Source organism: Triplophysa dalaica, chromosome 2 (assembly GCF_015846415.1).
Source record: "Triplophysa dalaica isolate WHDGS20190420 chromosome 2, ASM1584641v1, whole genome shotgun sequence".
Lineage (NCBI taxonomy): Eukaryota > Metazoa > Chordata > Actinopteri > Cypriniformes > Nemacheilidae > Triplophysa > Triplophysa dalaica.
Window position 1 is genome coordinate 7,391,669 of NC_079543.1, and position 27,617 is coordinate 7,419,285.

A 27,617-nucleotide genomic window follows, 5' to 3' on the forward strand; every position below is an offset into this window, starting at 1 on the left:
AGAGCATTGGAGAAGAATGGATGGCAGGGGTCCAGGCATGGAGGGCGCTGGAGAGAGAGACTATGTGTGTGTTAAATATGTAACTTGAATCGAGGCATGTACCTTTAAAAGGAATGAGAGTTGGGTAAATGGTAAAAAATGAGTGAGGAGAAAAACAAACTAGACTTCTGCAATCAATCTGTTTTTAACAGATGTTTATTTTTAGTATGGGTGTTCACTATGGGTGTAGGATGACTGTTCTCTCTCTCGCTTTTTGTACAGCCACACACACTTGTTAAATGAGAGATTTCAATCAAGTTCATCGAAATTCTGTTGTAGACATTACACACTTGGCTTTTAAGGAGCAAACGTATTGAAAAATCTGCGACTGGGACGACAAATGGCTCAATTAATCACAGGCTCTCCAATGTCTTTTTATCCAGTAAAATAGCCTCTGTGAATGAGTCAGCGGTGCGACTCAGGCCGCGTGGCAAGCTGCCAGCGTCCAGCCTCACTCCTGCGATATGTGTGTTTAGACTGGCTTTCACCGAGGTGGTAAAATTCAGCCACCATCCTGAAGGCAGAGCACAGTCGTTGCACTGAGTAATGCCAGCCTTTCACCCGTGCCGCCCACCACAGGAAAGAGAGAGGGCAGTATTTAAAGGCTCGCTCGAAATGTTTTGGCAGGGATGTAATCGTGATCCTGGCATTGAAATCGGCCTCAGTCTGAGGAATTGGGTCATGTTCGGGTTAACATTCTGTCTGCTGTTAAACTCGCAAAGAATTAATAAATGAGCTCGATATTTGGCAACATCTGACAGCGCTTATCGTTAAGTCCCGAGTCAACTGTCAATGCGTGCCGTTTCATGAACGTTTTATGTTTCGGTGTCCAATTGGCTGCTGTGTTGGCGATGATGTCATGAGATCATTACGCCGGCTGTCTGATCAATTGATTCAAGATCGTAATGGAACAGATCACAGAATATTGGTGGAGAGATGTTCTGCATTTAGTCATTGATGTTTCCGGGTATTTCTGTATCGAAGGTCAAAAACTTCACTAGAATGAATAGGGTGCTTACCCTAGAAGAAAAAGCGTTAGGAGCCAAACGTTACGTTTTTTTGCTCCTTGTCGCCTCCATTTTAAGCACTCATCACTGTCCCATACACACAAGCTGCAAAGACTCAGATTACAAAACTCTTGGCCACTTTTAGAAGTGTGACCAGGGGCCACTGAATAGTAATAATACTTTTCATATGGTTTATCCAATAATCACAGCAATGTGTTATACCGGCCTCATTTTAATCACCCTATTTATCAAAACGGCAAGTGCAACCCTACATTTTCAAGAACAGTGTAGTCAAAGGAATGTTTGTAATTATTTAGTGATAATTGCTTTGACAATTGCTTCATAAACTTGTCTTCATGCATTATTCTTATATACTTCAGTGGACAGTTTTATTTATCCTCATTTCATTCAAAATCTGTATATGTCGGATAATCTGATAAATCTGTATCTTTGTTCTGTAGAACACAAAAGAATATATTTTGAGAAAGGTGTTTTGTGTCCCTATAATCGAGGTCAATGGGGGTCAATGTTGTTTGTTTACAAGTGTTCTTCAGAATATCTTCTTTTGTGCAAAATAACTTCATACAGGTTTAGAGTAACTTGAGGGTGAGTAAATATATTTTCATCTTAGAGTGAACTATCCTTTTAAAGATGACTACATACAGTATAGCCCATTGTGTATGTACGACTGTATGTTAGTATCAAATACTTAAAGGGATAGTTCACCAAAAAAGGAGAACTCTGTCATCATTTACTCACTAATTGTTTTCAAACCTGTGTAAATTTGGTTGTTCCGCTGAACACAAAATAGAAATAAGAATGTTTGTCAATAGTAGTCAATGGAGCCCCACATTCTTTAACATTCTTTATTCTTCAATTTCCCACATTCTTTAACATATCTTCTTTTGTGTTCAACTGAACAAAGAATTCTATACAGTTTTGGAACAACTTGTTGGTGGGGGGTGTGAAAAATGGTAACAGATTTTTCATTTTTGGGGGAAGCAGGCCATTTTGTTAATTACTTAATATTTTTATTTGCATTTTTTACTTATTATTATTAGCTTTTGTACAATCATTTGAGACTGCAACCTCAAAGCTCAATATTTGTTCAAAACTATTAAATGAAATCCAAACATCATAAAAATAACTCTCTTAAATAATTTATTTAATAAAAATAAATCTCTGAATGATAGCTAGTTCTCTATTCCCAGCCCTAACTAGACTGACTGTTTTTATTCATTGTATCTAAGAGGTAAGGCCTCGGATACCAGCATTGATATGCACATATTGGATTTCTTAAGGGGATGCAAAGGAATCCTAACCATATTATCCCACTTAAGAAGCTCTTAGGGTTGCCAAGTTTTGTCCGGAGAACTTTGTGCATTGTGCTTTCCTGCCCTCAGTGGTCTTCTCTATGGCCACAGTCCTTTGGAATGCATCTGAATTGTACGGTTGCCAGATATTATCGCTTCGATCAATGTCTCATGCTCCTAAAATGCACCTTGCTGGGTTTAGGTATTTTGTTCATCTTATCTGAGTGAGCCAGGAAACACAGACCTGTGGGTTTCGTACAGTCTGTTACCGGCTGGGACAGGGAGACTGTGTAATTTTTTACTCTTGATTTTGTCCTCTGGCGTGGATCCATTGCCACACCCCACCAGTATTTAAAGAAGTCGTTGTGCAGTCGTTGATTTCCAGGTCTAAGAACTCGGAGTACTGTGAATGTACTGGGTAAAATCCCACAACGGGCCCAGTGGAAGAAATTGGATCAGGCCCTTGGGTACTGTGGCGAAGAACTTCTCTGTTCTTCTACTGGACAAATTGTGCATTGAGGGCCTCGAGAAGGCTTCCTGTTTTTGTCTATTCTTAAACCCCACACTCTTGCAATCCTCCACAGAGTGGCCCATCTCATGTCACTGCTTTTCATGTTTTATGTAATTGATTCAGCCCTGTTAACTTCTGTAAACAGTAAACCTGAGTCGCTAGTCATATTTATTCAGTGTTTTAGAACCAGAGGACTTCTAGGATCAGCTTATTATTTCGTTTTTGTATTTCATAGGCCGGAGAAAGTCATAAAGGGTTGGAACAACGAGAGAGTGACTAAATAATGAGAGAATTTTCATTTTTGGGTAGCTGTTCTTTTAAGTTTATTATAGAAGGTATTATCTCACCAAGCCGTTGATTTCTTTTTTCTTGGAGACCTAAGATCTCTGTCCCTTCTTTTCTCTTGGTTTGTTATGATCATTTTAAACTCTTGTTAAACGTTCAGGTCCAGCTCAGCTGAACTTCCTATGTGTGCAGGCATGAAGTGTCATCGAAAATATAAATGTTTTTTCCATCAGGCAGTGAGAAACGAAGAGCCAGTAGCCCTCAATCCATTTGGCGGCTTTTTTTGGCGCACCTGTCCACAGGTGTCAGCGCCATGAGTCCTGAGCAAACATGCAGCGCAGTGCAGTGCAGCCAAACAGAGGTCGGGTTAGTGTGTGTACAGGATTCATATCTCGCTGCATTCTGGAGAGAAGCTCGGGATGCATAGACAAGATGGAGGCAGCGGCATTGCTAAAACAGTTCAGCTGTTCTTAAACTGTGTATCTGAGTAAATGTGTTTTTTGCTTTTTTAATCCAATCTCGTTCTACGGCATTAAAAGTGTCTTATATCCATTTAGGTTCTTACAGGTTCAAGAAACCGACGAGATGGTTATATCTGAATGCATGAGGAGGGCTCTCTCTGACTTGGTCTTCACCGTGCTTTAAAGAGCTTTAGTCCAGCTGTTTCAGATTTCATTTCCAGCTGTCTGGTTGCCAAGGTCTAGCGAGCTTTGTTTTAATGGATAATGATGATGGTGGTAATGACGATAATGACGGCTGCGGTTGTCATGTAGAGAAAAGGGAGAGGTGCGGTAATATGTTTTTCAAGATTGACTTTTTCTGTACCTGCCAGGCAGCTAAAAACGCAGTTAAAGAATTGCAGTTAAAGTTTTTCTCGAATGCTGTAATAGACGGTGCCAGTAAACGCATAACTCGTTCTCACGCTCCAGTCTTGACCAACGTATTACCGTACTTGTAAACACAGATGCACACACATTCTTAACTCAGCTGTGGTGGGCAAACACACACACTCCCCCCTCCCGGATTAGGCTTACTATAATGGGAAAGCCCTCGGTGCATGCAGTGTTACCCACTCATTACCACTGCACCTGTCCTGAAATGACAGCAGTAATGCTGGACAATATCTAATGAGAGAAAACCACTGACAGATGAGACGAATGCAGACAGAGAGAGAGAGAGAGTTCTATGTGAAGTAATGTAAAGAAATCATTTGGGACAAGTTGTGAGGTCATGCCAGCAGTATTAATGGATTTTCTTATTTTAAATCAACTGGTGGATAGTCTCCCTTAGCCATACCTTCATACTGAATCGAACGATTAATGCCGATTAATCGCATCCAGAATTTCTAAATCGAAATTTTTCCTAAATATTATAAATTAATATGCACAGTACACAGACACAACACATACGTTTATTCTGGGTGTGATTAATCGAGATTAATCGATTGACAGCCCTAATAAATATATTTTATATTATATATTTTATTTAGATATATATTATATACCTTGTATAAACAAGGTTTCAGAAGGACACTGACGTTTTATATTATTTATACATATTTTGTAATCATTTTCTGATATATCAGGTAAGCTTTTGCACCATATCAACCAACCACCTTCTCAATCAAAATAATTATTTGTGGTTTATTTCTAATGCTTTCATTATGTCATGCATCTCTCTTTGAGACATGGCGTGAGAACCCAATTGCAGGCAGGACTCAGACGTGGGGTAAACAAGGGAATTTATTAACAAAGAAACACAAAACAAAGACCCACGATGGGGTAAAACAAGACAGGATAACAATATAAACTTTAACAAGGACAAGAACACTAACTAACTAGACTATAAAACAAACACTTGAAACAAGCACTAAACTAACACTTACTATAAGGGAGGAAACAGGAACAAGATGACAAGCATAGAATGACGTTCAGACGAGGACCAGGTACATCTACAATGAACGCGCACAGGACAATGAAACATGAGGACTCTTTATAGGGAAGACAGACACAGGATCATAACAAGCAACAGGTGCTGGGGATTAGCACTAAGGAGAGGCTGACGAGGAACGAGATGTAGGGAACAATGACGAGACACGAGAAAGATCACTCAATCTCACACAAAACCATAGGTTATGCCATGACTCCACTCAAACAACAAGAATAAACATGACATGATAGTGGAATCATGACATAAGCCCCCCCTTTAATGAGCACCTCCAGGTGTTCATCAAGGGGTAACTAACGAGACAAGACTGACTGGGAAACAGACAAAAACCAGACAGACAAGGTGAACATGACAAGGGGCATACAAGAAATAATAACAAATGGGTTGGGGTGAGACAACAAAAATAGCAAACAAGGGAGGGGGGGTGGGGGCAGACAAGAAAACATGGGTAGTCCAGAAGGGGGAGGGCTGGGTGGGGAAGTTCCAGCCCTTGGGGACGCGCCAGGGCGCGGAGCCCCAGGAGGCTTGACAGGAGTAGTCCTGGGGGGAACTGTCCTAGTCCCCTGCAGGACTGTAGGGCTGGACCACGGCTGGAATGCCGGGCTGGACCAGGGTTGGAAGATCGGCTGGGCAGCCGGACTTGACGGCGGCTGGGCAGACGGACTTGACGGCGGCTGGGCAGCCGGACTTGACGGCGGCTGGGCAGCCGGACTTGACGGCGGCTGGGCAGCCGGACTTGACGGCGGCTGGGCAGCCGGACTTGACGGCGGCTGGGCAGCCGGACTTGACGGCGGCTGGGCAGCCGGACTTGACGGCGGCTGGGCAGCCGGACTTGACGGCGGCTGGGCAGCCGGACTTGACGGCGGCTGGGCAGCCGGACTTGACGGCGGCTGGGCAGCCGGACTTGACGGCGGCTGGGCAGCCGGACTTGACGGCGGCTGGGCAGCCGGACTTGACGGCGGCTGGGCAGCCGGACTTGACGGCGGCTGGGCAGCCGGACTTGACGGCGGCTGGGCAGCCGGACTTGACGGCGGCTGGGCAGCCGGACTTGACGGCGGCTGGGCAGCCGGACTTGACGGCGGCTGGGCAGCCGGACTTGACGGCGGCTGGGCAGCCGGACTTGACGGCGGCTGGGCAGCCGGACTTGACGGCGGCTGGGCAGCCGGACTTGACGGCGGCTGGGCAGCCGGACTTGACGGCGGCTGGGCAGCCGGACTTGACGGCGGCTGGGCAGCGCTCTCTGACGGCGGCTGGGCAGCGCTCTCTGACGGCGGCTGGGCAGCGCTCTCTGACGGCGGCTGGGCAGCGCTCTCTGACGGCGGCTGGGCAGCGCTCTCTGACGGCGGCTGGGCAGCGCTCTCTGACGGCGGCTGGGCAGCGCTCTCTGACGGCGGCTGGGCAGCGCTCTCTGACGGCGGCTGGGCAGCGCTCTCTGACGGCGGCTGGGCAGCGCTCTCTGACGGCGGCTGGGCAGCGCTCTCTGACGGCGGCTGGGCAGCGACCTCTGGCGGCTGGGCAGCGACCTCCGGCGGCTGCTGGGCCGGGCTCGGTGCCGGACGGACCGTCACCTTCCCACAGCGCCCCCCCAAAAAATATTTGGGGTTTGACACCACCGGACTCGGGACCACAGGACTCGGGACCACAGGACTCGGGACCACAGGACTCGGGACCACAGGACTCGGGACCACAGGACTCGGGACCACAGGACTCGGGACCACAGGACTCGGGACCACAGGACTCGGGACCACAGGACTCGGGACCACAGGACTCGGGACCACAGGACTCGGGACCACAGGACTCGGGACCACAGGACTCGGGACCACAGGACTCGGGACCACAGGACTCGGGACCACAGGACTCGGGACCACAGGACTCGGGACCACAGGACTCGGGACCACAGGACTCGGGACCACAGGACTCGGGACCACAGGACTCGGGACCAACTGGTTCCCGGCTGACCTCCGCTGCCTCTTCTTTTTCAGCCGAGCCACCCGTCTGGTGGTCGGCTGAAGGAAGGAGGTAAAGGGCAAAGCCGGTTCCGGGTTGGAGGCCTCAGAGGAAGACCCTGAGGAAGTTCTCCTCCCCCGCTTGCCACGGAGACCAGTCGGTGGTGGTGAAGCTGCTGCGGTTGAGGCGGAGGGCACGGTGATGCCCACAACCCCGACCTGCAGGGTACGACCCTCTGGAATAGCAGCCAGCGGAGATGGATAGCAGGATTGTACTGGGACCCTGGACTCGGACCTGTTCGTGGCATACCGCCACACGACATCGAAGTCCAGCGGTCTCAGCATCCTCATCTCCGCCGGCGACAGAGGATCCCTGAGGCCGCGGCTGAACAACACCGCTAGCTCCGCCTCCCCAAAGACCACCTCCTCTGCGGCATCCAGGAACCTCTCTACGTAGGTCCCCAGATCACCATCTCCTTGGCGGATACCGCAGAGGTGGCGTGCCTGGCGGGACCGCAAGCAGTTCACCTTGGCTGCCTGCTGGGTTCTGTTTGGCGCGTTCATTCTGTCATGCATCTCTCTTTGAGACATGGCGTGAGAACCCAATTGCAGGCAGGACTCAGACGTGGGGTAAACAAGGGAATTTATTAACAAAGAAACACAAAACAAAGACCCACGATGGGGTAAAACAAGACAGGATAACAATATAAACTTTAACAAGGACAAGAACACTAACTAACTAGACTATAAAACAAACACTTGAAACAAGCACTAAACTAACACTTACTATAAGGGAGGAAACAGGAACAAGATGACAAGCATAGAATGACGTTCAGACGAGGACCAGGTACATCTACAATGAACGCGCACAGGACAATGAAACATGAGGACTCTTTATAGGGAAGACAGACACAGGATCATAACAAGCAACAGGTGCTGGGGATTAGCACTAAGGAGAGGCTGACGAGGAACGAGATGTAGGGAACAATGACGAGACACGAGAAAGATCACTCAATCTCACACAAAACCATAGGTTATGCCATGACTCCACTCAAACAACAAGAATAAACATGACATGATAGTGGAATCATGACACATTATTTTTATTTAAACATTACCCAACCAAATTAGTCACAGCTAATGGTATTAAAACCTGCTCACTAGTTTATTAAGATGTAAATATTAATATCATTAATGCGTATAAATATAAAGAAAATAAAAATAAAAATAGGTCCATACATAAGTAAGTCATTAGACCTAACACACAATACCATCGCACACTCATACACGCTTCCACATCAACTCTATTCTTTCCTTAACAATTGTTTTCCTCATAGCTTTTGTATCTCATTGTATGCACGTGTGAGCGTGTCATGCAGCCAGGTCCATTCAGATTCACCTTTTGCCATTGTAACATAATACATCCAGTAAACACAGAGTATGTGTGTGTGCATTTTTTGCTAAGCTTAACCAGGTGTGAGTCAAAGTTTACCTCATGTCAATGACAGAATCAGTGGTCTGTCAGCCAGAGTTGTTGGTTTTTTTTTGCGAATGAATGACACTTGGTTAGTTTTACTGTAGGACTGTCAAGAGCTTTTTGCAGTAATGTTGACACAGGCTCGAATCATTAACTAGCAGAACTAATGAAATTGTCAGTGTAACCCCTTATATTTTGTATGTTTGCTTTCTCCACAGTTACAGTAAACACCCTTAATTCACACATAATTGAAATTGGTGCCCTGTGTTTGAACGAAGAGAAGGAAATACTCAGGGTGTGTGTGGCACAATTGTGACATAATGAATCTGTGTTTAAAAACAGGGGATGCAAAACAGGTCAAAGAGAGGGTTCGAAATGGGGTTCGAAGCCCCGCTGTACAGTAAAACAGTGTTATGTCTAAAATAAAATAATAATAAAGTTAAAAAATAATTCAAATGATTGCCAAAAATCTAGGGAGCTATATAGAGTCCAAAAAAGAGACAGACGACATGACCAGTGCGTATCTGTGGTTAAGAGTGAGAACCAGAGATGACTGAGTTGAGAAGAAAGATAGAAAGAAAGCAGAAAGATGGGGTGGTGGGTGCCTCATTTGCATAAAGGGTAGGGCACGATGCCCAGTTGAGGAGAAGGGTTGGCAGCCTGCCTCGCAGAGTGGCAGAGGAAAAAGAAAAGAATGTGAATAAAAGCAAGAGGGAGAAAGAGAGAGAGAGGGTGTTGGAGAGCTACGAACATCTCTAGTTTAAAGCTGGCACTTGGCACTCACTGCTGAAATATCAACCGTAATTACACCGTAGTTATTTACAGTTTGTGATGAATGTAGCCTATATGCTGTAACTCAACTGCTTCATGACTGAGCACCACTGACGATTAGGATTTCAGCGTTAAGCCCCATTCACACCGAAAACAAATGAATCGCTGGAGGTCGTCGGGTTTCCGCGCTGTTAGTTGCTAGGCCAGCTCCCTTCTCGACTGGTGCATCCAACTGTATCAGGCTGTCTGCACTCTCATCACTTGTCATCGCTTCGAAACACTGTAGATTCTGCATGAAGTTGAACTCTGCCTAACTTTGTTGAATTGGCAACCACGGATGCTGTTCATGTTAAATTGAACTCTTTATTGAAATGTGCGATGTTGCTAAAAGTGTGAATGGCCCACTGCACTAGCCAGAAAAAGCATAAAGTAAAACTGATGTTGGCAGGTAAATATTCATAAATAAATATTTATATATAATTTAAAATGTTATGCTTTTGTATTAATGGGATCATTTTACTTTTTCAAGACGTGTCTCAAACTTCTTCCCAAAGACAACACACACACACACACTCAAGGAGCGCAGCGAGCACGCGCGCGGGCACACATGCGCACACAGTAGTTATATTTATTTAATTTGGTCGTCGGTCAGTCAGAGCGCTTGTATTTAGTCTCTGAGCTGTAGTGTCACGCCGTGCTCGTCTCCGCATTTTTTCCACTTTACACTTCAGCAGTCAGCTGACTGATCTCACCGGCCGCAGCTGGGAGAGAAACCCAGTTCAGAGCTCTGATCTACAGACACATGTTCCACACTAAGCAAACCACGGACGGAAACAAATTATTCAGGTCGCGAATGCCTCAACTTTCACAACTCCATCTAGTAGGCTATGCGTCTCTATCATTTTACTAATGTTGTGAACGCGCATGTGATTGAGAGGATGACTCCTGAAAGGCATAATCAGTGATTGTATTATACAGTTTGTTCAGTCCAGGTCTGCTTCACATAGAGTATTAAAAACGTGGTGTATTTTACCCAGATTGTAGGCTATTCTTGTTTTTTTTAAGAACTTATATCACATGAACTGTGTAATTTATTTCTTTTGTAGGCCTATATGCTACGTTAATTCTTGGAGAGTGCTTTGCTTGAGCTATCTCACCAGTCTTGCTGTGCGCTGAAACTATTTACCATGCACAGCACAGAACACTTTAATTATTCCCAGATTTCCACACGTGTTGGAAACGTGTCAGTTTATAAAAGTGAAGTAATTGCACACAAAGCACAAAGCTTTAAAAAAAAACACCCTGTTCTCCGCTGTAAGTATACGGGTTTATTTATTACGGTCTCCACTTGGTATTGACAAGTTTTCATATTCTTGTCGATTTTTAGGTTCGACGTTTTAGTAAAATAGCTATTCTTTGTGTATCCATACAGGCTATCGTTTGGCCTGATGAAGAAACAAATATTTTTCTGTTCTTGGCATAAAAGTTCCTGTAGCCACTATTTAGGCTAAGTGAGAGATACATGTTCAAACTTGGTGCATAGCAAACCTTTTACTAAAACTGTATTCTGAATTTCTCCCAGCTGGAGTCAGAGGTTTATAATCAGTACAGGCCTGCAAAAATTTGTGCACGGTCTTATTTTGTTTAAAAATTGGATATGAGGCAAATATGTGCAGATAGATATTTTGGTTTAATCAATAGAAATGTATTAAAATATATTCACATGATTTTATATTGAATATATGGTATAATTTTGTATGCATAGTCTATATTTTTTTAAGGTATATGCTACACTTCATCGCACTGAATTATTATGCGGAACGTACTTTTCAATTATTAAATTTTCAAGATTCTGTGGCAGAAATTTGCAGATTTCTTTTTAGAAAAAGTATATAATTTTGTCTTTATTTTAACAAAAATAAACCTGTTTTTGATTTAGCATGTACTTTAAAACTAAATAACACAGTCATTTTAATATTGCTATTTCTTTTTTCAATTTATTAACTGTTTAAAGGGGCTAGAGTTTTCTGAAATATCATGTTTTTTAATCAATGTATTCGATTTCGTTCGTTAAAGCAATATAAGAGAAAAAAACTTGAAACGAAGCGCAATTTTGCCGTCCGGTCGTTTTTTAGTCAGAGTAATTCTTTATGTTTGGTACATATTTTCTCTTTTTGTAAAGATGCGTTAATAATATTTGCGTAATATTTTTGGAGATACAGTTCTCTGTGATAAAGTGCCCTAGTTCACGTTAGACCTTAAAGCCCTCGCGCTCATGCAGGCACCGTCTCGTGCCTTTTTTTCCTCTCTTGAGCCACAGAGTGATGGAGCTCGAGCTTGCTGCGAATTAAAACAAAATAATACCGATAATGGTTCACACAGGATTGTCGTATGTCAAAACTTTTCCAAATGCAAAAAGAGACAAAGCTAGAAATTATTAATAAAACGCGTTCATCTCGAAGCAGACCGACGACAAAGGCTTGGTACCTATTTTTTGCAGAATTATCTTTTTACATTAAAACTGCTTCAGAGTTTGTCACTGTTTACTTATGGAAATCTTTATTTGAATTAGCCTGTTTTAGCATAGGCTACTCAAGGCATTATGCTACTTAAAGGTTGTTTTCTATACCAATTAAACGGCCTCCAAACTACCAATCTGTAAAAGTACATATTGAAGTGTTCTTGATGTTAAATTTCTAATAAGCCCCACAGACAAAATAATAATTTGTAGTGGATTAAATATTTTGAGGTATGCTTAAACAGGTAAAAAAGGCATTTGAGAATTTTTTCATGTATTGTGGTGGATTGTGGGTACACTGCATGTGTGCATAATACAGACCAACTGGCTGAGCTTTCTCTTGCAGTCTCTGCCTTTTTCTGGAAGAAGTAACCCCTGCACCGAAAAAACAGCAGCAGTATGTACGCAGCCGAGCAAGACGGCCTCCATGGAAATCTCACTCTCTTGTCCTCTCGTTTGCTTTTTCTTGCGTAAAACAAAGATCACTGTCATACAGAGATAAGATACGCTGTGTTTTAAAAGAGATGAATGAGGGACGTATACAGACTCAGTGAATAAAGGCAGCAGGCTGTGGGGAAAGTGAACACGCATTATTTATATGCTCTTAAGTGTTTATGGCTTCCATGTTGATTTAATCTCATGACAACACCACACAGCTCATATGGTGATAAAATCTGCTTCATTCTAAATTGTCATTTCAGACATGCTATTATTTATCCAGCCAATAATTCATGCAAGAGCATTGAACTCTTAATGAGTCCTTTCTCAACGTCTTAAGTCAATTAATACAGACATTTTCTAAATCTTTGTTTAGAGACATGATTTTTTTTCATGGAAATAAATGCACCAGATATGAAATTCCCTGCAGTCTGACAAACCAGATCCGGTACTGTAGCAACATTCAGAATGATTTGCCTATAAAATGTAGACAAATCAAAGTACCATGAAATCAGACAGATGTATTCAGTTCACAGTCGACTGATATGATTTGCATTAAACAACTTTCATTTATGTCGGACATGAATCAAGCAAATTGAATCGCACACCATGTTTTGTTTGTGCGTTCACAAACAAAATAACAAACAAATTTGACGCCGGTGTGTTTTATTGTTTTGTTAGGAAACGCTGGGTTTACACAGCAAGCACTTACTGGCAACTGCAAAATCTGCATGTCTGAAACGTGCTATGGAAATGAGGCTACTTCACCCGGTTCTTGGCCAGGCATGCTTCTCGCCCTAAGGTGCCACATAGCCCTAAGAGAGTGGCATATGCTGCGCAAACTCATTGCAAGGATTAGACAAGATTAAATCTCTTGATGTCAATCTGCTCAAGTTAAGCAATTTTTCTGGCTTTGTCAACAGAGCATAACGGATCATTGAAGACAGGGCTTTTGAGCGACCTTGAAATTCCTTTAAAATGTCTAAAATACTGCGGGATTTAATGAGTTTGGTACACGGTATGGTAATTAATTTGTGTTTAATGCAGTGATTGACTACAAGGATGGCTTGATGTCCTTGGGCCAGAGTTTTTGGTCTGTCCCAGTCCCTATTGGAAGAATTCCTTGTTACTAAATCTTGTGTTTGTTCACCATATGGATTACAAGTGCAATGCAGAATAAATAATTTTCGTTGACGCATTAAACATTATTTCACTTTGCTTATTTAAATATGTCACAAAGATATCTAGCTGGAATATTGACACAAAAACAATAACTTGTGATGTTCTTGGATGTAGATCACAATATTCCTTGTTTCCCTGCAAAGGTTTAAGAAACTGTACATTTACATTTTATGCATTTGGCAGACGCTTTAATCCAAAGCGATTTACATTGCATTATACTTTACATTGTATCTCTATATGTACAATCCCCTGGGATCGAACCCATTACCTTGCCGTTGGTAGGGCCATGCTCTAACCACTGTAGATGTCTTCAAGTAACATTTTAGTTGTATTAAAATAAAAACTTTTATTTTCTACAAAGCAAACTTGATGTTAAATGACAAATCTAAAAGCATTTCTTTCTGACATGCAAAAAATAAAATGCGTACATTTTGTGGCTGGTTTAAATTGGCCTATTTTGTCAAATCAATATGTTCGGATTTTGGATTTTTAGAAAAAGTTAGAGAATGTTTTTCTCTGTATTCTTTGCTATTACTCTTTGTTTGTGTGCTGAATCTAAAGGCAGCTGCTGGTCTGTAGTGTCTTCTGGGAGTTCTGGCCCGTGTGTTCACACAGCACTCTGTGGAGGGATCACGGGGCATGCGGGGACAGTCTGTGTTTGCTTACTTGGTGGAGGTGATAGGAAGTGTATTTGTGGATTGATAAAAGTGTGTGTGCGTTCAAGTTCAATTTTTCAGGAGAAGTAAAATGTGAGTAGAAGGGGAATACATGTAGTACTGCCAGTTGATGCATGTTAAATTAATGTGCTTTGGACTTTGCCGTTGCACAAGATAGGAACTTGTTAATTTGGCAAAGTAAGAAGCCAACCCACTGACCGAACCCTACACTGTCTCCCACTCAATGCATCCCCCCCCACACCATGGCTCCGTCTATTACCCCCTCCCTATTTTCCTACCCCCCTCCCATTCAGCCCTTCAAGCGTGCGTATTGGCTGAGCGTTCGGGCACCCGGTGCCAAATAGGTGGGCTCAGCTTTGCGCTGGCACACTCTGAGGCAATGGATAGGAAAAGAGCTTGGAGAGGAAGAGAGAGATAGAGTTGGAGAGAAAAGGGGAAAAAAAGAAGCTTCTATCGGGTTTGCCAGCGGTCGTATGCGCTCCTCCAACATTGATTCGGTTCTCTTTTTTTTGCTCTTCAGTCGCTCCTTTCTATACCCCCCCACCCTCACTGTCTCTCTCTCTTTCTCTCTGTCTGTCTTTCATTCTCTGTCTATCTCTCGCTCTCTTTGAGTCGAATGCAGAGCACGCATATCTGAACAAACACCACTTACTGCTTTGCCAAACATTTTTTACTCTTTGTTGCGCTATTTGTGTCATTATTTGTGTACGTTTTTTCCTCTAACTGTGAGTACAATACTTTTTGATTACGATCAGTTTCTTTTTTCGCGTTCGTGTTTTTACATGTTAATTTGTTTTTGTTGTCGTGTTTGTATTTGCACTGGCATGGTCCCCAATTTTTTTAAGCTTCATTTTTTTTCACTGCTTTATTAAATAATTATCTCCTGCCTTTCCATTTCTTGTCACTTATTTTTATTTGATTTGGAGTTTTTTAATACTTAGTTTTAAAATCTGTCCCTTTTATTTCTCTTGCCATTTGTATTTTTTCAACAACAAAAAAACCCTAAGAAATTTCTGGTTTTGTACAGTAACAGTCAGGGCATGTAGTGTTGAGCTGAGTGCAAGAGGACGTTTCACTTTTTGTTTTGACTCAGCAGCGACCAGCACTGTTTATGATGAAAGTACAAAATGGTAACTATTAACGTTTCTTTTGTTGTTGTGTTTTTGTTGCATGTCTTGTGTGTGTGTTTGTGTGTGGTGTGCTGCTACGGTATCCGTGCACTGTTGGGTTGTAGTTTGGATCAGGAAGCGCGGTAGCAGGGGTTGGTTGTGCGGTTTGGCACAAGCAGCAGTGAGCAGCTGTTATGGACTCTTTTGCGTCTGTCCCTGTCCCTGGTTTGATAAAGAACCATTAAAATATCAACAAAAAAGAGATAGAAATTTGGAGTTAAAACTATAATTTTATATATTTTTAAGGCCTTATAAAAAGCATTTTTTTATTTTTATTTTATTTTTTATTTTTCATTTTTATACTTTTTATTTTTTTAATAACATTCATCTTTTTATAATATGTATTTATCTAGTAATCTTTGTAAATTATTTTTATAATAATCATGGAGTAATTATAAATATGTATTGCACATAATGGGTATTTGTGTGTGCGCACATTTGTGATCCCGCACACACGCATCTTCCGTTTCACAGCATTGCCGAGCCAAGCGCATTCTCAGTATACTCATGCTCCGAGATTCTAACGTCTTCTCCCCTTCCCTCCTCTTCTCTCCTCTGCTTCCTCTCTCTTCCACCTCCCCCTGCCTCTCTCCTTCTCCACAGGATGAATTCCATCCCTTCATCGAGGCTCTTCTCCCGCACGTGCGGGCGTTCTCCTACACCTGGTTCAACCTGCAGGCCCGTAAGCGCAAGTACTTTAAAAAGCACGAGAAGCGCATGTCCAAGGACGAGGAGCGCGCCGTCAAAGATGAACTCCTGGGCGAGAAGCCCGAGATCAAGCAGAAGTGGGCGTCGCGGCTGCTGGCCAAACTACGCAAGGACATCCGTCCAGAGTTCCGCGAAGACTTCGTTCTTACCATTACGGGGAAGAAGCAACCATGCTGCGTGCTGTCCAACCCCGACCAAAAGGGCAAGATACGTCGCATCGACTGCCTGCGGCAGGCAGACAAGGTCTGGCGTCTGGACCTGGTGATGGTGATCCTGTTCAAGGGAAGCCCGCTGGAGAGCACGGACGGAGAGAGACTGGTCAAATCCCCGCAGTGCTCGAACCACACCTTGTGCGTGCAGCCGCACCACATCGGAGTGGCTGTCAAAGAGCTGGACCTGTACCTGGCCTACTTCGTCCACATGCCAGGTTAGTGGGATACATTATCTTTATTTCCTTCTCTTTCCTACGCACACGGTCACACAGGAGCTCAGTTACTGATACTTGTGCGTGTTTATTTTAGAGGGGTCAGAATTCCGAGTGAGGGAACACCCCCATAATCACGATCACATCCCGCGCAAATATAAACACAAGCTTTGAGCGTCTGTGATCTGTGGCCAGAGCTTAAATATCTCTCGAAACAGGGTTCCCATCGTTGTGGAAAAGTTGGAAATATCAGAGAATTTAAAATTGTGAGTTGTATGCATGGGAAACTTAAGAAATGTAATTAAATCAATGTTAATCGAATGGGACTTTTTGGGTTGAATACAATATGGAAAATTAAACCTTTTTGGATATATTTGGTTAGTACAATTGTTTAAATATATTCGTTTCAAGTATTAATTTCAAGCAAAAGTACCCGGTATATGTATTTATGTCTAGAAATGCTGATATGCTTTCTAAGATAGTTTAAATGGTATTTTTGCTAATCATTAAAAAAATTATGCATGAATCTTTTACGACCGTTAATGGTTTATTAAACGGCTTGCATATATCTATATTGTGTGTGCGTGTGTGCGTGTGTGTGTGTGCGTCTGTGAAAATGGTGAGAAGCCTAAAAAATGGTACCCAGACATAACACCTCAAATATACATTTATAAACTAAAACCTTGATAAATTACATCAAAATGAATCCACTTTCCTAAGACATGTAAATTCTTTATTTCTTTTTGTTTATTTACTGTGGAGACATTTTTTTAAAGTCTTTATCAAAGTAAGGGCAGCTGACTGACCTATAAATGGAAAATTGTGAACTACTAAAGCATAGCCGAACGCTTAATTTTGACTGCTATGATGTATCTGGTATAAAGTCTTTCAACTCTCTTGGTCACTGTAAACATTGGTACACTCCGTGCCCAGCAGGGTTGGCCATTGCGCTGCCCGTTCAGAATGTTTGCTTCGGTGCTGCGGTCTTATCTTATCAGGCTAATTCCAGTGTGCACTGCCGCTTTTATCAGGCTCCAAATAGCCGCGGCGGAGGCTGGCACCCTGCAGGGCAGCCGCACAGAATCCCTGGGCCCGTGGAATTCTGTGCCAGTGCTCGGGGGGCCTTTCTCAACCCCAGACGCACATAATCCCAAATGCATTACCCTGGTTAGGGGCATTTTGAGGAGTTTCTTTTTTATTTTAATTGTGTTTTTTTTTCTTTCTATCTTGCATTACAAACTAACACCAGAATTAATCTTGTTTGTAGGCCTCCCTTTGAAATAGCCTGAAAGCTCATATTGTGTTTAAATTGTGCGAAAAAAAACTCTGCCTTTGTTTTGAATAGTGTGGTACAGCTGTTTTCTTAATTTATTTGTTTGTATTGTGTCGGTTTTGTCCTTGTGATTGTTTACTCACAGTATAAACTCTTTGTTTATCGTCATTAAAGGTGGCCTTCATTTTCACGCTCTAAGATTGAGCATTCCTCAACCTCTTTTGTTTCTATATGATGGCAAAAGGGAAGAGAAAGACTGACATCTACGGGAGTCGCTACAGTAATTTCTCTAGTTGGCACAATTGCAACGCCTTTGGTGTGGAAAGATACATGTGTGTGTGTGTATGAGAGCTCAAGACTCATCAGCCTCCCAATGTAAGCTATTATTCTTCCTTTTGAAAACACACATTTAACCCTGAACTCTGACCCCCCAAACCAAATGACTATTGTTACTGTTGTGACATGCTGGAGAATTAAGGTTTTGGTTTCATAGTAGGTGTTTACAAATTACTTTATCCACCTTTTTCTTGACGACTCCATGGAGCGCACCACTACCGCGAGTGACTTCCTGTTTGATGCTCCGCTCTTCCGTTTTGTATTTGTTACTATGTTAGAGAACATTCTGATAATAATGGTTAAAAAGAAACTTTCTCGCATAATTAATGTGGTAATAGGCTAACAGCCACAGGAAGCTCAGAAAACCTTACGAATGAGTTTTACCACGTGACACAACAAGAGCGCAAATAACACTTAAAGACAGCTCTGTCTTAGATCTGACTACTGCCTCTACCTCTCAAAAACATCACAACATATTGTTTACTTTGTTATTTACTTTATTGTTATTGCATAGTACACATAAAGCATATATCCAAGGCTAAGTGACATTATAATAATTTATTTTAATATCAAATTAAGTTTAATATTACAGTTGCTTTGTATTCAAAGACATACGTATTCACTTTGGATGACGCAGGAAATACACACCATTTAAAGTATTGTGTATGTAATGTTGGTATTTAAGTCTATGTTTGGCCAAGTCTGCATTGTAGCTCTGTAAAATAAATAAGGCACGTTTAACAACACAGCAGCTGTATGGCTACATGACATACCGGAACCAGTCACACTAAAGCATCCAGATATCTTCAATATAGCGTTATTTTATAAAAGATCCAACGTGATTTGATCAGATTTATTTATATCTGGTGTGGGTATCAAAATCTTTCTGTTAGATTATGACTTCCCTGTTAATATTACCGCTTTAGAAATGTGAAATGTTGATGGTTATGGCAAGACTTTGTCCAATGTTAGGGCTGTTTAAAGTGTTTTTATACATATAAAGCTCTTGGCCGTCTACATACATAAGACGATATATGAAATGATGTGCCTGCTGGCTGGAGTTTAATGCCATCATCCGAGAAGACCTTAATGTTTTTTACCGTCTGCCCGTGTGGCCCCTGTGAAATAATATAAATATATAAATATATTTGATATTTTGCTGTTTTAAATGACATAAAAGTATTATAACGTCCGTTCAAAAGCTTTCAATCTAACTTGGTCATGCCTAACTAATGGGATCAAGCGGCAAACCGGAAGGCATTATGGGTAATTTTGCACATTGCCAAAAAGGTGGATACTGGAATTCTCTTTGTTTTTGTGTTCACTTTAAAACATCTTCCTAAACTTAACTCAGGCAGATATCCACATTGCGTATCACATGACTTGATAATTATTTGCGTCATTTTTGGTCTTTCAACACTGTGAAAGGAATAATCTGTTTAAAAAAAACTATCCAGACACACTGGAATGAAGTGTGTATTACTGTAATTGTATTTCTATTAGCTGTGTGATTATGGAGAAAAGTCGTCCTAATAGAGGGAAATGGTCTCAACCATTATATCCAGAACCGTTTCATGTTAGTATTGTTGGAGCTTTTACTGCTGTAAATATATCATAATGTTGAGAACATATTAAAATGTACATCTGCTTTAAAATTCCAAACTGGCAATTTCATATTTCACCATTAACGGGTGTTTAAAATGTACAACTTGTAAAAAATGTGCAACTTGTAGAAAAGCAATGCCTCAAAAATGTAATTGTTTATAAATTAATATAAATTAAATTGGATTAATATTTTGTATAATAACATCTATAATTTAGTTACTTTTATTATTTTAACAATGATAAACAAGATTTTGACCTGTTTTAAATGCTAACTCTCTTACTGGCGGCAGTGTTTCGCTTGAAATTTTAATATTTGGATTAGCTGTTAAATAGATTATTTCTGCAGTCGTCATTCACTGTGAGCCAGTGTACATAATGCATCTTTCTTTCTCTCATCACTCTTTTGGCTTCCAAGTATCTCCATTCATTGTCTGTCATTCTCTCTCTTATCCTGGCTTCCACCAATAGTGTAACGGAATGATAAAATGGATAAAAAATTCACCTCTTAGGTTCAAAACTTAGACCTTCGTTTTGACAGTACAGGTCACATGCAGTTCATCTGAGGTTTTAGACTTTAAGAATATGCGATCATGCTGCAATTTAAAGGTTGTGTCATAATTACATCTATTATGGATGTATTATAATGTCACTGATTTATTATCATTCAAAGTATAAGTCATACATCTGTAAGCTACACTGTGGCTTTAACTGAGGTGTCAGGTTTATACTTTCTCAGCTCACAACTGACCGCAGGCTTTTATGGGCTTTTTAAGAGCACAAAAGAAAGACTGTTAAACTTAAACACGATGACACAAACAAACCGATATAAGTCCTGCTGAGGGAGCAAATGCATTCTGTGTGACACATTTCAATTTAAAGACAGAATACAAATCAAAGACATTTCTCATGCCAATAAAGCAATACAAGTGAAAACTGGAGTACAGAGGGGTAGTGTTTTTTTTTTTATCTCAGTTGTCGGCCTTTCTATAGTCTATTGCAGGTGTCCTCAACGTTTTTCGGGGCAAGGACCCCTGAGATGAGTGATGCATGGAGCAACTCATTTCATGCGTATTCTGAACTTATCGGAAGGGAGACAGAGAATGCATTGATTTTAAACGAAGAGTCTTGAAAGAAAGACATAGGTAGCCTACTTATTTATATACTTATCTATCGTTTTTTTTATGATGCAGATTTAACATTTCGTCTATCGCTTCAGCTGCCTGAATGTTGTTTTTTGTACGCACGCAGGTTACAATGCCCAATAGCTTCAAGGAGTCTGCGTGGTTGCGCACGTGCGCAGCTTAAAGAGAGCATTGTTTGTAATACTTCTCTATCAATGCTTTACATTTTAACAAAAAGTTGCTTGTGAGTAAACAATAATTAGCAGGCCCCTTGCAGTTCCGCCACGGACCCCCGGTTGAAGACCCATGGTCTATTGTATTAGTGCCAAGCATGAAATCTCTCTGTCTCCAATAGGGCTGGACGATATTCACTATATGTACTGAATAATTCTACCAGAAGTACAAAATTACGAGGCATTTCAGGGATTTTTACATGATTTTATGTAGCTAAATTAGGACTGTGTCATTAGATATTTTATGATCCTTTCTTTTTCAATCCGCTAACACAAAGATGATGTAATTGCATATCAGATCTCAGTAGCAAAAAGGGCATCAACGTTGTTTATTTCATATGTTAGTCAATTAATTTCACTGAATTATTTGTAATTGGACATTTTAACGATTCATTTGAAATAAAAGCAGATTTCTAATGATTTAAACGTCATTGCAATGCTGTTGAAATATTGATTTCCGGAAAGAAAAAAAAAGATCTACATTTACATCGAATTTCATCAAAACGGCTAAAAACACAGATTATTTTAAGCTTGACTATATCGCCCAGCCCAAGTTTTCAAACCTTTTACTTTAAAGAAGTGTATGTGCTCGTCTGTAGAGGCAGAGAGATAGTAACATGGCCCACTCACAACGGCTCCGGTTACGAGTACCAGAACACAATGCCGAGTTCAGTAACACCGCGGGCCTACTCACAACACACACACATGCGTAAACAGTGAAACGCTCAGAAAGCTGAGCCATAACTCAAATCTATACTATGAGAAGTTCTGCATTAGCACTGTTAGATTGAATTCTCATGGAGCTCATTAGATAAAACCTCTTTAGAAAGAGGAGAAAGGGATCATCGAGATAGCCAAGGGGCGAGAGAGAGGGAGAAGGAGGAACAGCAAGGGAACGAGGGCAGCCTCGTCTGCCATTTTTTGGCACCCTGTACGGGTGAGCTCTATGTAGAAGGTGCCAGAACCTCATCGCTGCCAACCTTTCTCCCTCTGATCCTTTCTTTCTCTTCGTCTGCTTTTCTTTTCACCCATTCTCTCGGTCTTTCTCTGGGGGCTCAACCTCAGCGTCGACCCCCGTCGTCATGATATGTCACTCTGTTTTTATTTTAACCATTAAGTCAATTTTTTTGTCATACATATTTTCATGTTTGCATGGAGAGGTCATGCATTAACCTTTCTTGTGCGACATTGGAGGATGATGCATTTTTTGTCTGTCTCGGTAGTAGAAACGGAGGGAAAAGAAACTGGATTAACAGTAACAATTTCGAAACAATTGGTAAATGACTTTATGTACTAATCCAAAACAATTTTATATTTTATTATTTTTTCACTATAGGGACTTTTTACCTTATAAAAAGCTATTCATTTACTTTAACCTTTTACCCCTCTTAAGGCTTTTTGATCTTTGGAACCCAATTTTTTTTTTAAAGTATAGTTCTGGGTTTTCTTCGTAAATGCACGAGTAATAAAAATGTCCATGCAACTTAGTTCGATCTGTTTCGAGTCTCACACAGAAATAGGCAAGTCTTCCTTCACATCTGACTATAGGTTTTCTTGGAGTTCAGTGAGTTTTCCAGTATAGAGCAGAAAAATGCTTGTTCCACAGATACTGTATTTACAGTATGTAGTATTTAGACATTTTTCACCATGACCGTGAGGATTGCTGAATTCTCTAATTGTTACTTTGGTAATGTTGGTGACATCAGTTCTCTTACGATTATTGAATGGCTGATATCTGCAGCTCAGCTCCAACAGAAAATGCTTGTGTGTTATGATCAACATTAAAACACACAAGCTCAGTTTTTGTACATTGCTCTAAACTCTTATCCTCTGGTACAGACAAGTGATACAATCTCATTTCACTTTCTTCATTGAAAGGCCAGACAGTCATAAATGCACTTTCTTGGTATTATTTAAATTATGTGAAAAGAAGGTTGCTTTTAAGTTTGATAAGAGTAAATGTTTGACAAGCACAACGTCAACACGGCAAATCGATTCTGGCATGCATTTTTGTGTAAGGGAATAGCAGTTTGGATGCAGTTCTAGGACACCCGTATCTACGAGCAGGAAAGAACACGAGATGAAACCGGAGAAAAAACATCAAATGCAAAGGGGGATGGGAAAGAAAGGAAAAGCTGTGTGTTTCATAATAAGAGTGTGATAAATAGGGCTGTAAATGAGAGTGTGTAAAGCTTCATGCCTCTCAGCTCCAGAAAGCCCCATTCATCAGACAGGAGCATCTTCCCTCTCCTAAAACAATGAAAGGCAGCCCCCCGTACCCCTCAGTCGGAGCAGAGGAGAGTCTGTCATTTGTGTACAGAGATAACAGGATAAACTAGTGAAAGAGAGAGTGCGAGAAATAGTGTGTGTGTGTTTGTTCTGAAACAGAGGGCCCCTGTATGTAACCGGATGAAGTGATGGTGGGATAGTGCATGATTAGTATGTTAATAAGCAACTATAATGTGTGTTTTTGTGTATGTGTTTGCATTAGATCGCTCTGGGCCTTATACATATGCATCAACATACAGACGGTTTTTGTTCGTGTTTTGAATGTTTTTTTAGCTCTGTGAGTGCATGCAGTATTATGCGTTCCCATAGAAGAATTAGTATGTATTTGCATTAATTCATGTTCAGGCATACATTTGAGGGTGCTTATGTTTGTGTTCAAATCTTTGTGAATGTGTGAGTGTGTTTAGGCCTTAGGCACCTGTTGGTCTCTGTGGTCTTCAGATTTGTGGTTGCAGGGAAAATAGAGGTGTGCAAGAGTGATGCTGAGCCCGGACAAAGATGCTTAGTGTGTATGCATGCATTCAATGCGAAGGATGTAATTTCTCCTAAACTAGCATCACTAAACAGAATTGCTCAATTTATTTGGCTCATTTTTCCCACCACATTGATGAAGGATTAAGGTACGGTCGCTGTGGCATATTAAGCTGGGATAGAAGTATATCGTCTATTTAAACATTACATACATCATCTATAAAGGAATAGTACACCCTTAAATCAAAATTCTGTCATCATTTACTCACCCTCAAGGTGGTCCATAAATTTGATTATTCTGCTAAACACAAAAACAGATATTTGGAAGACTGTTTGTAACGAAACCGTGAAGGGATACTCTTGACTGCCATACATAAAAACAACTATGGTTGTCAATGGTTCCCCAGAATTGTTTGGTTTTCCAGATTCTTCTAAATATATTGTTGTTCAACAGAATAAAGAAACACACACAACTTGAGGGTGAGTAAATGGTGACGGATTTGTATTTTTGGGTAAACTATTCATTAAACAAGACTCAATTCAATCTTTTTTCAATAGAGAATTTTACGTCATTATTTTTTAGATTAAAATGCATTTAACCGAGACTAATGACCTCATTGTACTATTTTAAATAGGAAGTTCATTTTCCTCCTTGCTTTTGTTTGGACACCGAGTTAAGATGAAATCAGAAGTGCCAAGTGGATTCATTCGTAAGAACAAAAGCCTTAAAATTAACCGCAAACTTGAACACTGTTTTTACCGTTTCTGAAAGTGCAGATCGAATTATAATTTTGATAATTTATCTTAAAATGTCTGTTTATCGCCATGAAGTCTGTAATAGAGAGATTTTAACAAATTTCTAGACCAATATGACAGCAGTCCCACACAAACACATGCTCCACAAACTATTACCGGTGGTGTCATTGGCTCTGATTTAGGCTGGTGCCATGGCAACTAAATATCCCTTACCTGGGCACCATTCAAGATTATATCAGGGCAACGGCAGTTCATATGGGCGCAGTGTCAAGGTGTTGGGATAAAAATCAAATTTTCTTTTTTATAACGGTAATATGTCACATACCACATCACAAGCTCTGAGGGAGAGAGATATACATTTATAAATATAGAAAGGAAGGATTTCAGTGTTGCGCATATTTATGTAGCATGGCTAGTTGCCCGGAGCTGCCTCCCACATGTGTGTGTGAGAGAGTGAGAGAGAGAGAGAGAGAAGAGAGAGATGGGGTCCATAATAAACGACTGTACATTACTCTATTTTGAACCGCACCATTCGTCTCACATGAATATTCAGACAGATGCATATGATTTGCAATCTTTCTGTCACATTACAACCCCCCAAGCTATGAACCAAATATCCATCTGTAGGCTACGTTCAGTCTCAGAGCCAAACTAATGCCACCTCACGTGCGTTTACACAAGCCTTCTGGATTTCATCAGCGCTCTGAATAGTGCATTTTTTTATTCACTGTTGCGATCGTTCTCGTGTGCAACCATGAGTCGGAGATATTTACACATTTGCACGTTGTGCAAACAAAGATAGTTATTTTACATGGCAGAGTTCAAGGATTTGGTTTGTTTTTTCTGTAACTGCAAATAAATTTAAATATCTGTTCTGTCTGCTGCAAGGCAAACACTCCTGTTTACTTTCCAAATGATTTGCAAAATTATACAAATCTCTTGCAAATCTTACTCATTTTGTGTGCCTGTGTGTAAGAAAACACAATGATATTTAAATAGTGAACTTGTGTGATGAATCAACTCGTGCTCAGATAAAGGAGTTCGTCCCCTAAAATCAAAGTTTTAAAAAATCTATCGGTACAGCACATGTGCTTGACTTGACATGAAATATGTGTTGTCCTCACTTTTCAAAAAATGCTATATCTGTGTGTTATAGTGTGTGTACTTTTAATAAAGGCTTTAACATTAGCTTTAATTGATGCAGAGCTATGTTCGAGCCTTATTTTACCTTAACACACACAGACACACATACATATAGAGGACACAACATCTGGCAGTGAACATATGCTTATTTGCAGAATACACACAAATGTTCTGGCTGGGTATTTGTATTGGCATGGTGAGGTTCTACATGGGCCTCTCTTCAGCCCTTGTGTTTTGAAAGAAGGGACATCAAATATTACACATACAACAGTAAAATCTTAAATCTGATTGGACGAGAGACACTCCAACAGTGCTTATATGTAATATGGCACTTTACATGGGGCGCTTTGCTGTTTTGTATCACACCATTACAGTATAATTGAGTCATAAAGTTATACATTTTTATAGTGGATATGTCAAAGCAGATGCATTATGTATTCTTGCTTTTTTATTATGATGCATATGCCTTTACTTTAGTAGCTCAAAATTATGGTTGGGCAATAAAGTTGCTAATTGTATACAGGCAGTAAAATAAATGTTTCTATATATGAATATGCAATATATTGCCCACCTCTAATGCTGTTTTCTCCTGTCTTGCATCTTTTGTAGAATGGATTTTACTGTGGTAAAAAATAATTTGACATTAACTTATACCAAAATGATTATTTTGCCGAAGTTAGCTAACATTCTTTATAATGTTCAATTTGATAAACAAAAAGCACTTAAAAGTCTATAAACACAAAATGTTTTCTTTTAATGGGTAGTTTTGGTGTGTAATCATTATAATTAACTTTATTTTAAAACAATGGAAGTCTATGGTACTGTATGTCCTCAATTAGAAAGCTAAGCAAACACAAGTTCCCAGTGTGGAGCCTTTGATTTAAGGCAAGTGAAAATGTTTAAACACACACATGCGCACACACACACACACACACACACACACACACACACACACACACACTGATATCCAAATACAAAAGAATAAATCTTGTGCACACATGCTGTGCATGTCTATGTGTGTGTTTGTGTCTAAGTACAGATTCAGGTTGACTCTCTTTTTATCTTCAGCACTGTTAATCTCTTTCTGTCATTTTTTGCACTCTAACCCCCCCCCCTTGACACACATACAGACATTTGACGTACATCACACAGGTGCGTCTGCAGGGTTTGATGTGAGCTTATTTCTCGCCTTAAGGTGTTCTGTGTGTGAGTGTGTGCGTGTGTGTGTGTGTGAGAGTAGGTTATTTAAGGTTGACATAGTTTACGAGGTGGGTGTAACTTTATTTAGCAAGCTAATAGTGAACTGATTTTAAATAATGCACCTCATACAAAATAAGTACTGTACGCAATAATAACAAAGTTTGTAAAATTATACAAATTATATTCAGTACACATTTTTCCTGCGGGTTTGTAGTGTCAAATGCTTTGTTACATTTCTGGCGCAAAAACAACACAGTTAGTGCAGACGAATAAACTGTATGTTCACACTTTCTAAGCAAAATCCACCTCGAGAGTTTTTTACTGAGTTGTTTGTTACTCACAGTTCGGGAACATACAACGCTTATTATATGAGTTCTGGAGCATTTTTGTGAGCGTTCCTGAACATTACTCTAAAGAGAATAGTGGGTCTTGGAACAATGTTCCACATGGACATTACTCTGAAGGTTTTGGAACACAGAACGTCACTCCAAACAGAACTTTTTTCTCAGAGTTCTTAAACATTGCTAACAGAATGTAACTGCCAGAGTTCTCTATAACTACGCTGAATAGAACAGTTGTGGAACATTGCTCTTGAGTGGTGTTCCAGAACTCTGACAGTTCTAGAGCTTAACTTGATTCTAGAGTTCTCAGATGGGGTGAGAGTGCCGTGTGCGTGTAACTGCAGCTGTCACCGGAGTGTGTGCGATGTGAACACTCTTGTGCCCGATGTGAACACTTGAGTCTGAATATTCCTCACTATCAGAACTCAGCAAAGATG

The 27,617-nt window shown here is 40.8% G+C and overlaps 1 protein-coding gene across 8 annotated transcripts in view; it reads left to right on the forward strand.

The window, feature by feature from the left end:
• The window catches only part of LOC130407531 (nuclear factor 1 X-type-like), a 76,690-nt gene that overhangs the window by 18,423 nt on the left and 30,650 nt on the right, over positions 1-27,617 (forward strand). For 6 of the 8 annotated variants that reach the window (XM_056730541.1, XM_056730499.1, XM_056730550.1 and 3 more), the window contains one exon: positions 15,884-16,415. In XM_056730541.1, coding sequence (XP_056586519.1) covers positions 15,884-16,415 — 532 coding nt within the window. Of the gene's footprint in view, positions 1-14,501; positions 15,242-15,883; positions 16,416-27,617 lie in introns of those variants that run through there. The other 2 variants (XM_056730531.1, XM_056730525.1) reach the window with 2 other exon arrangements.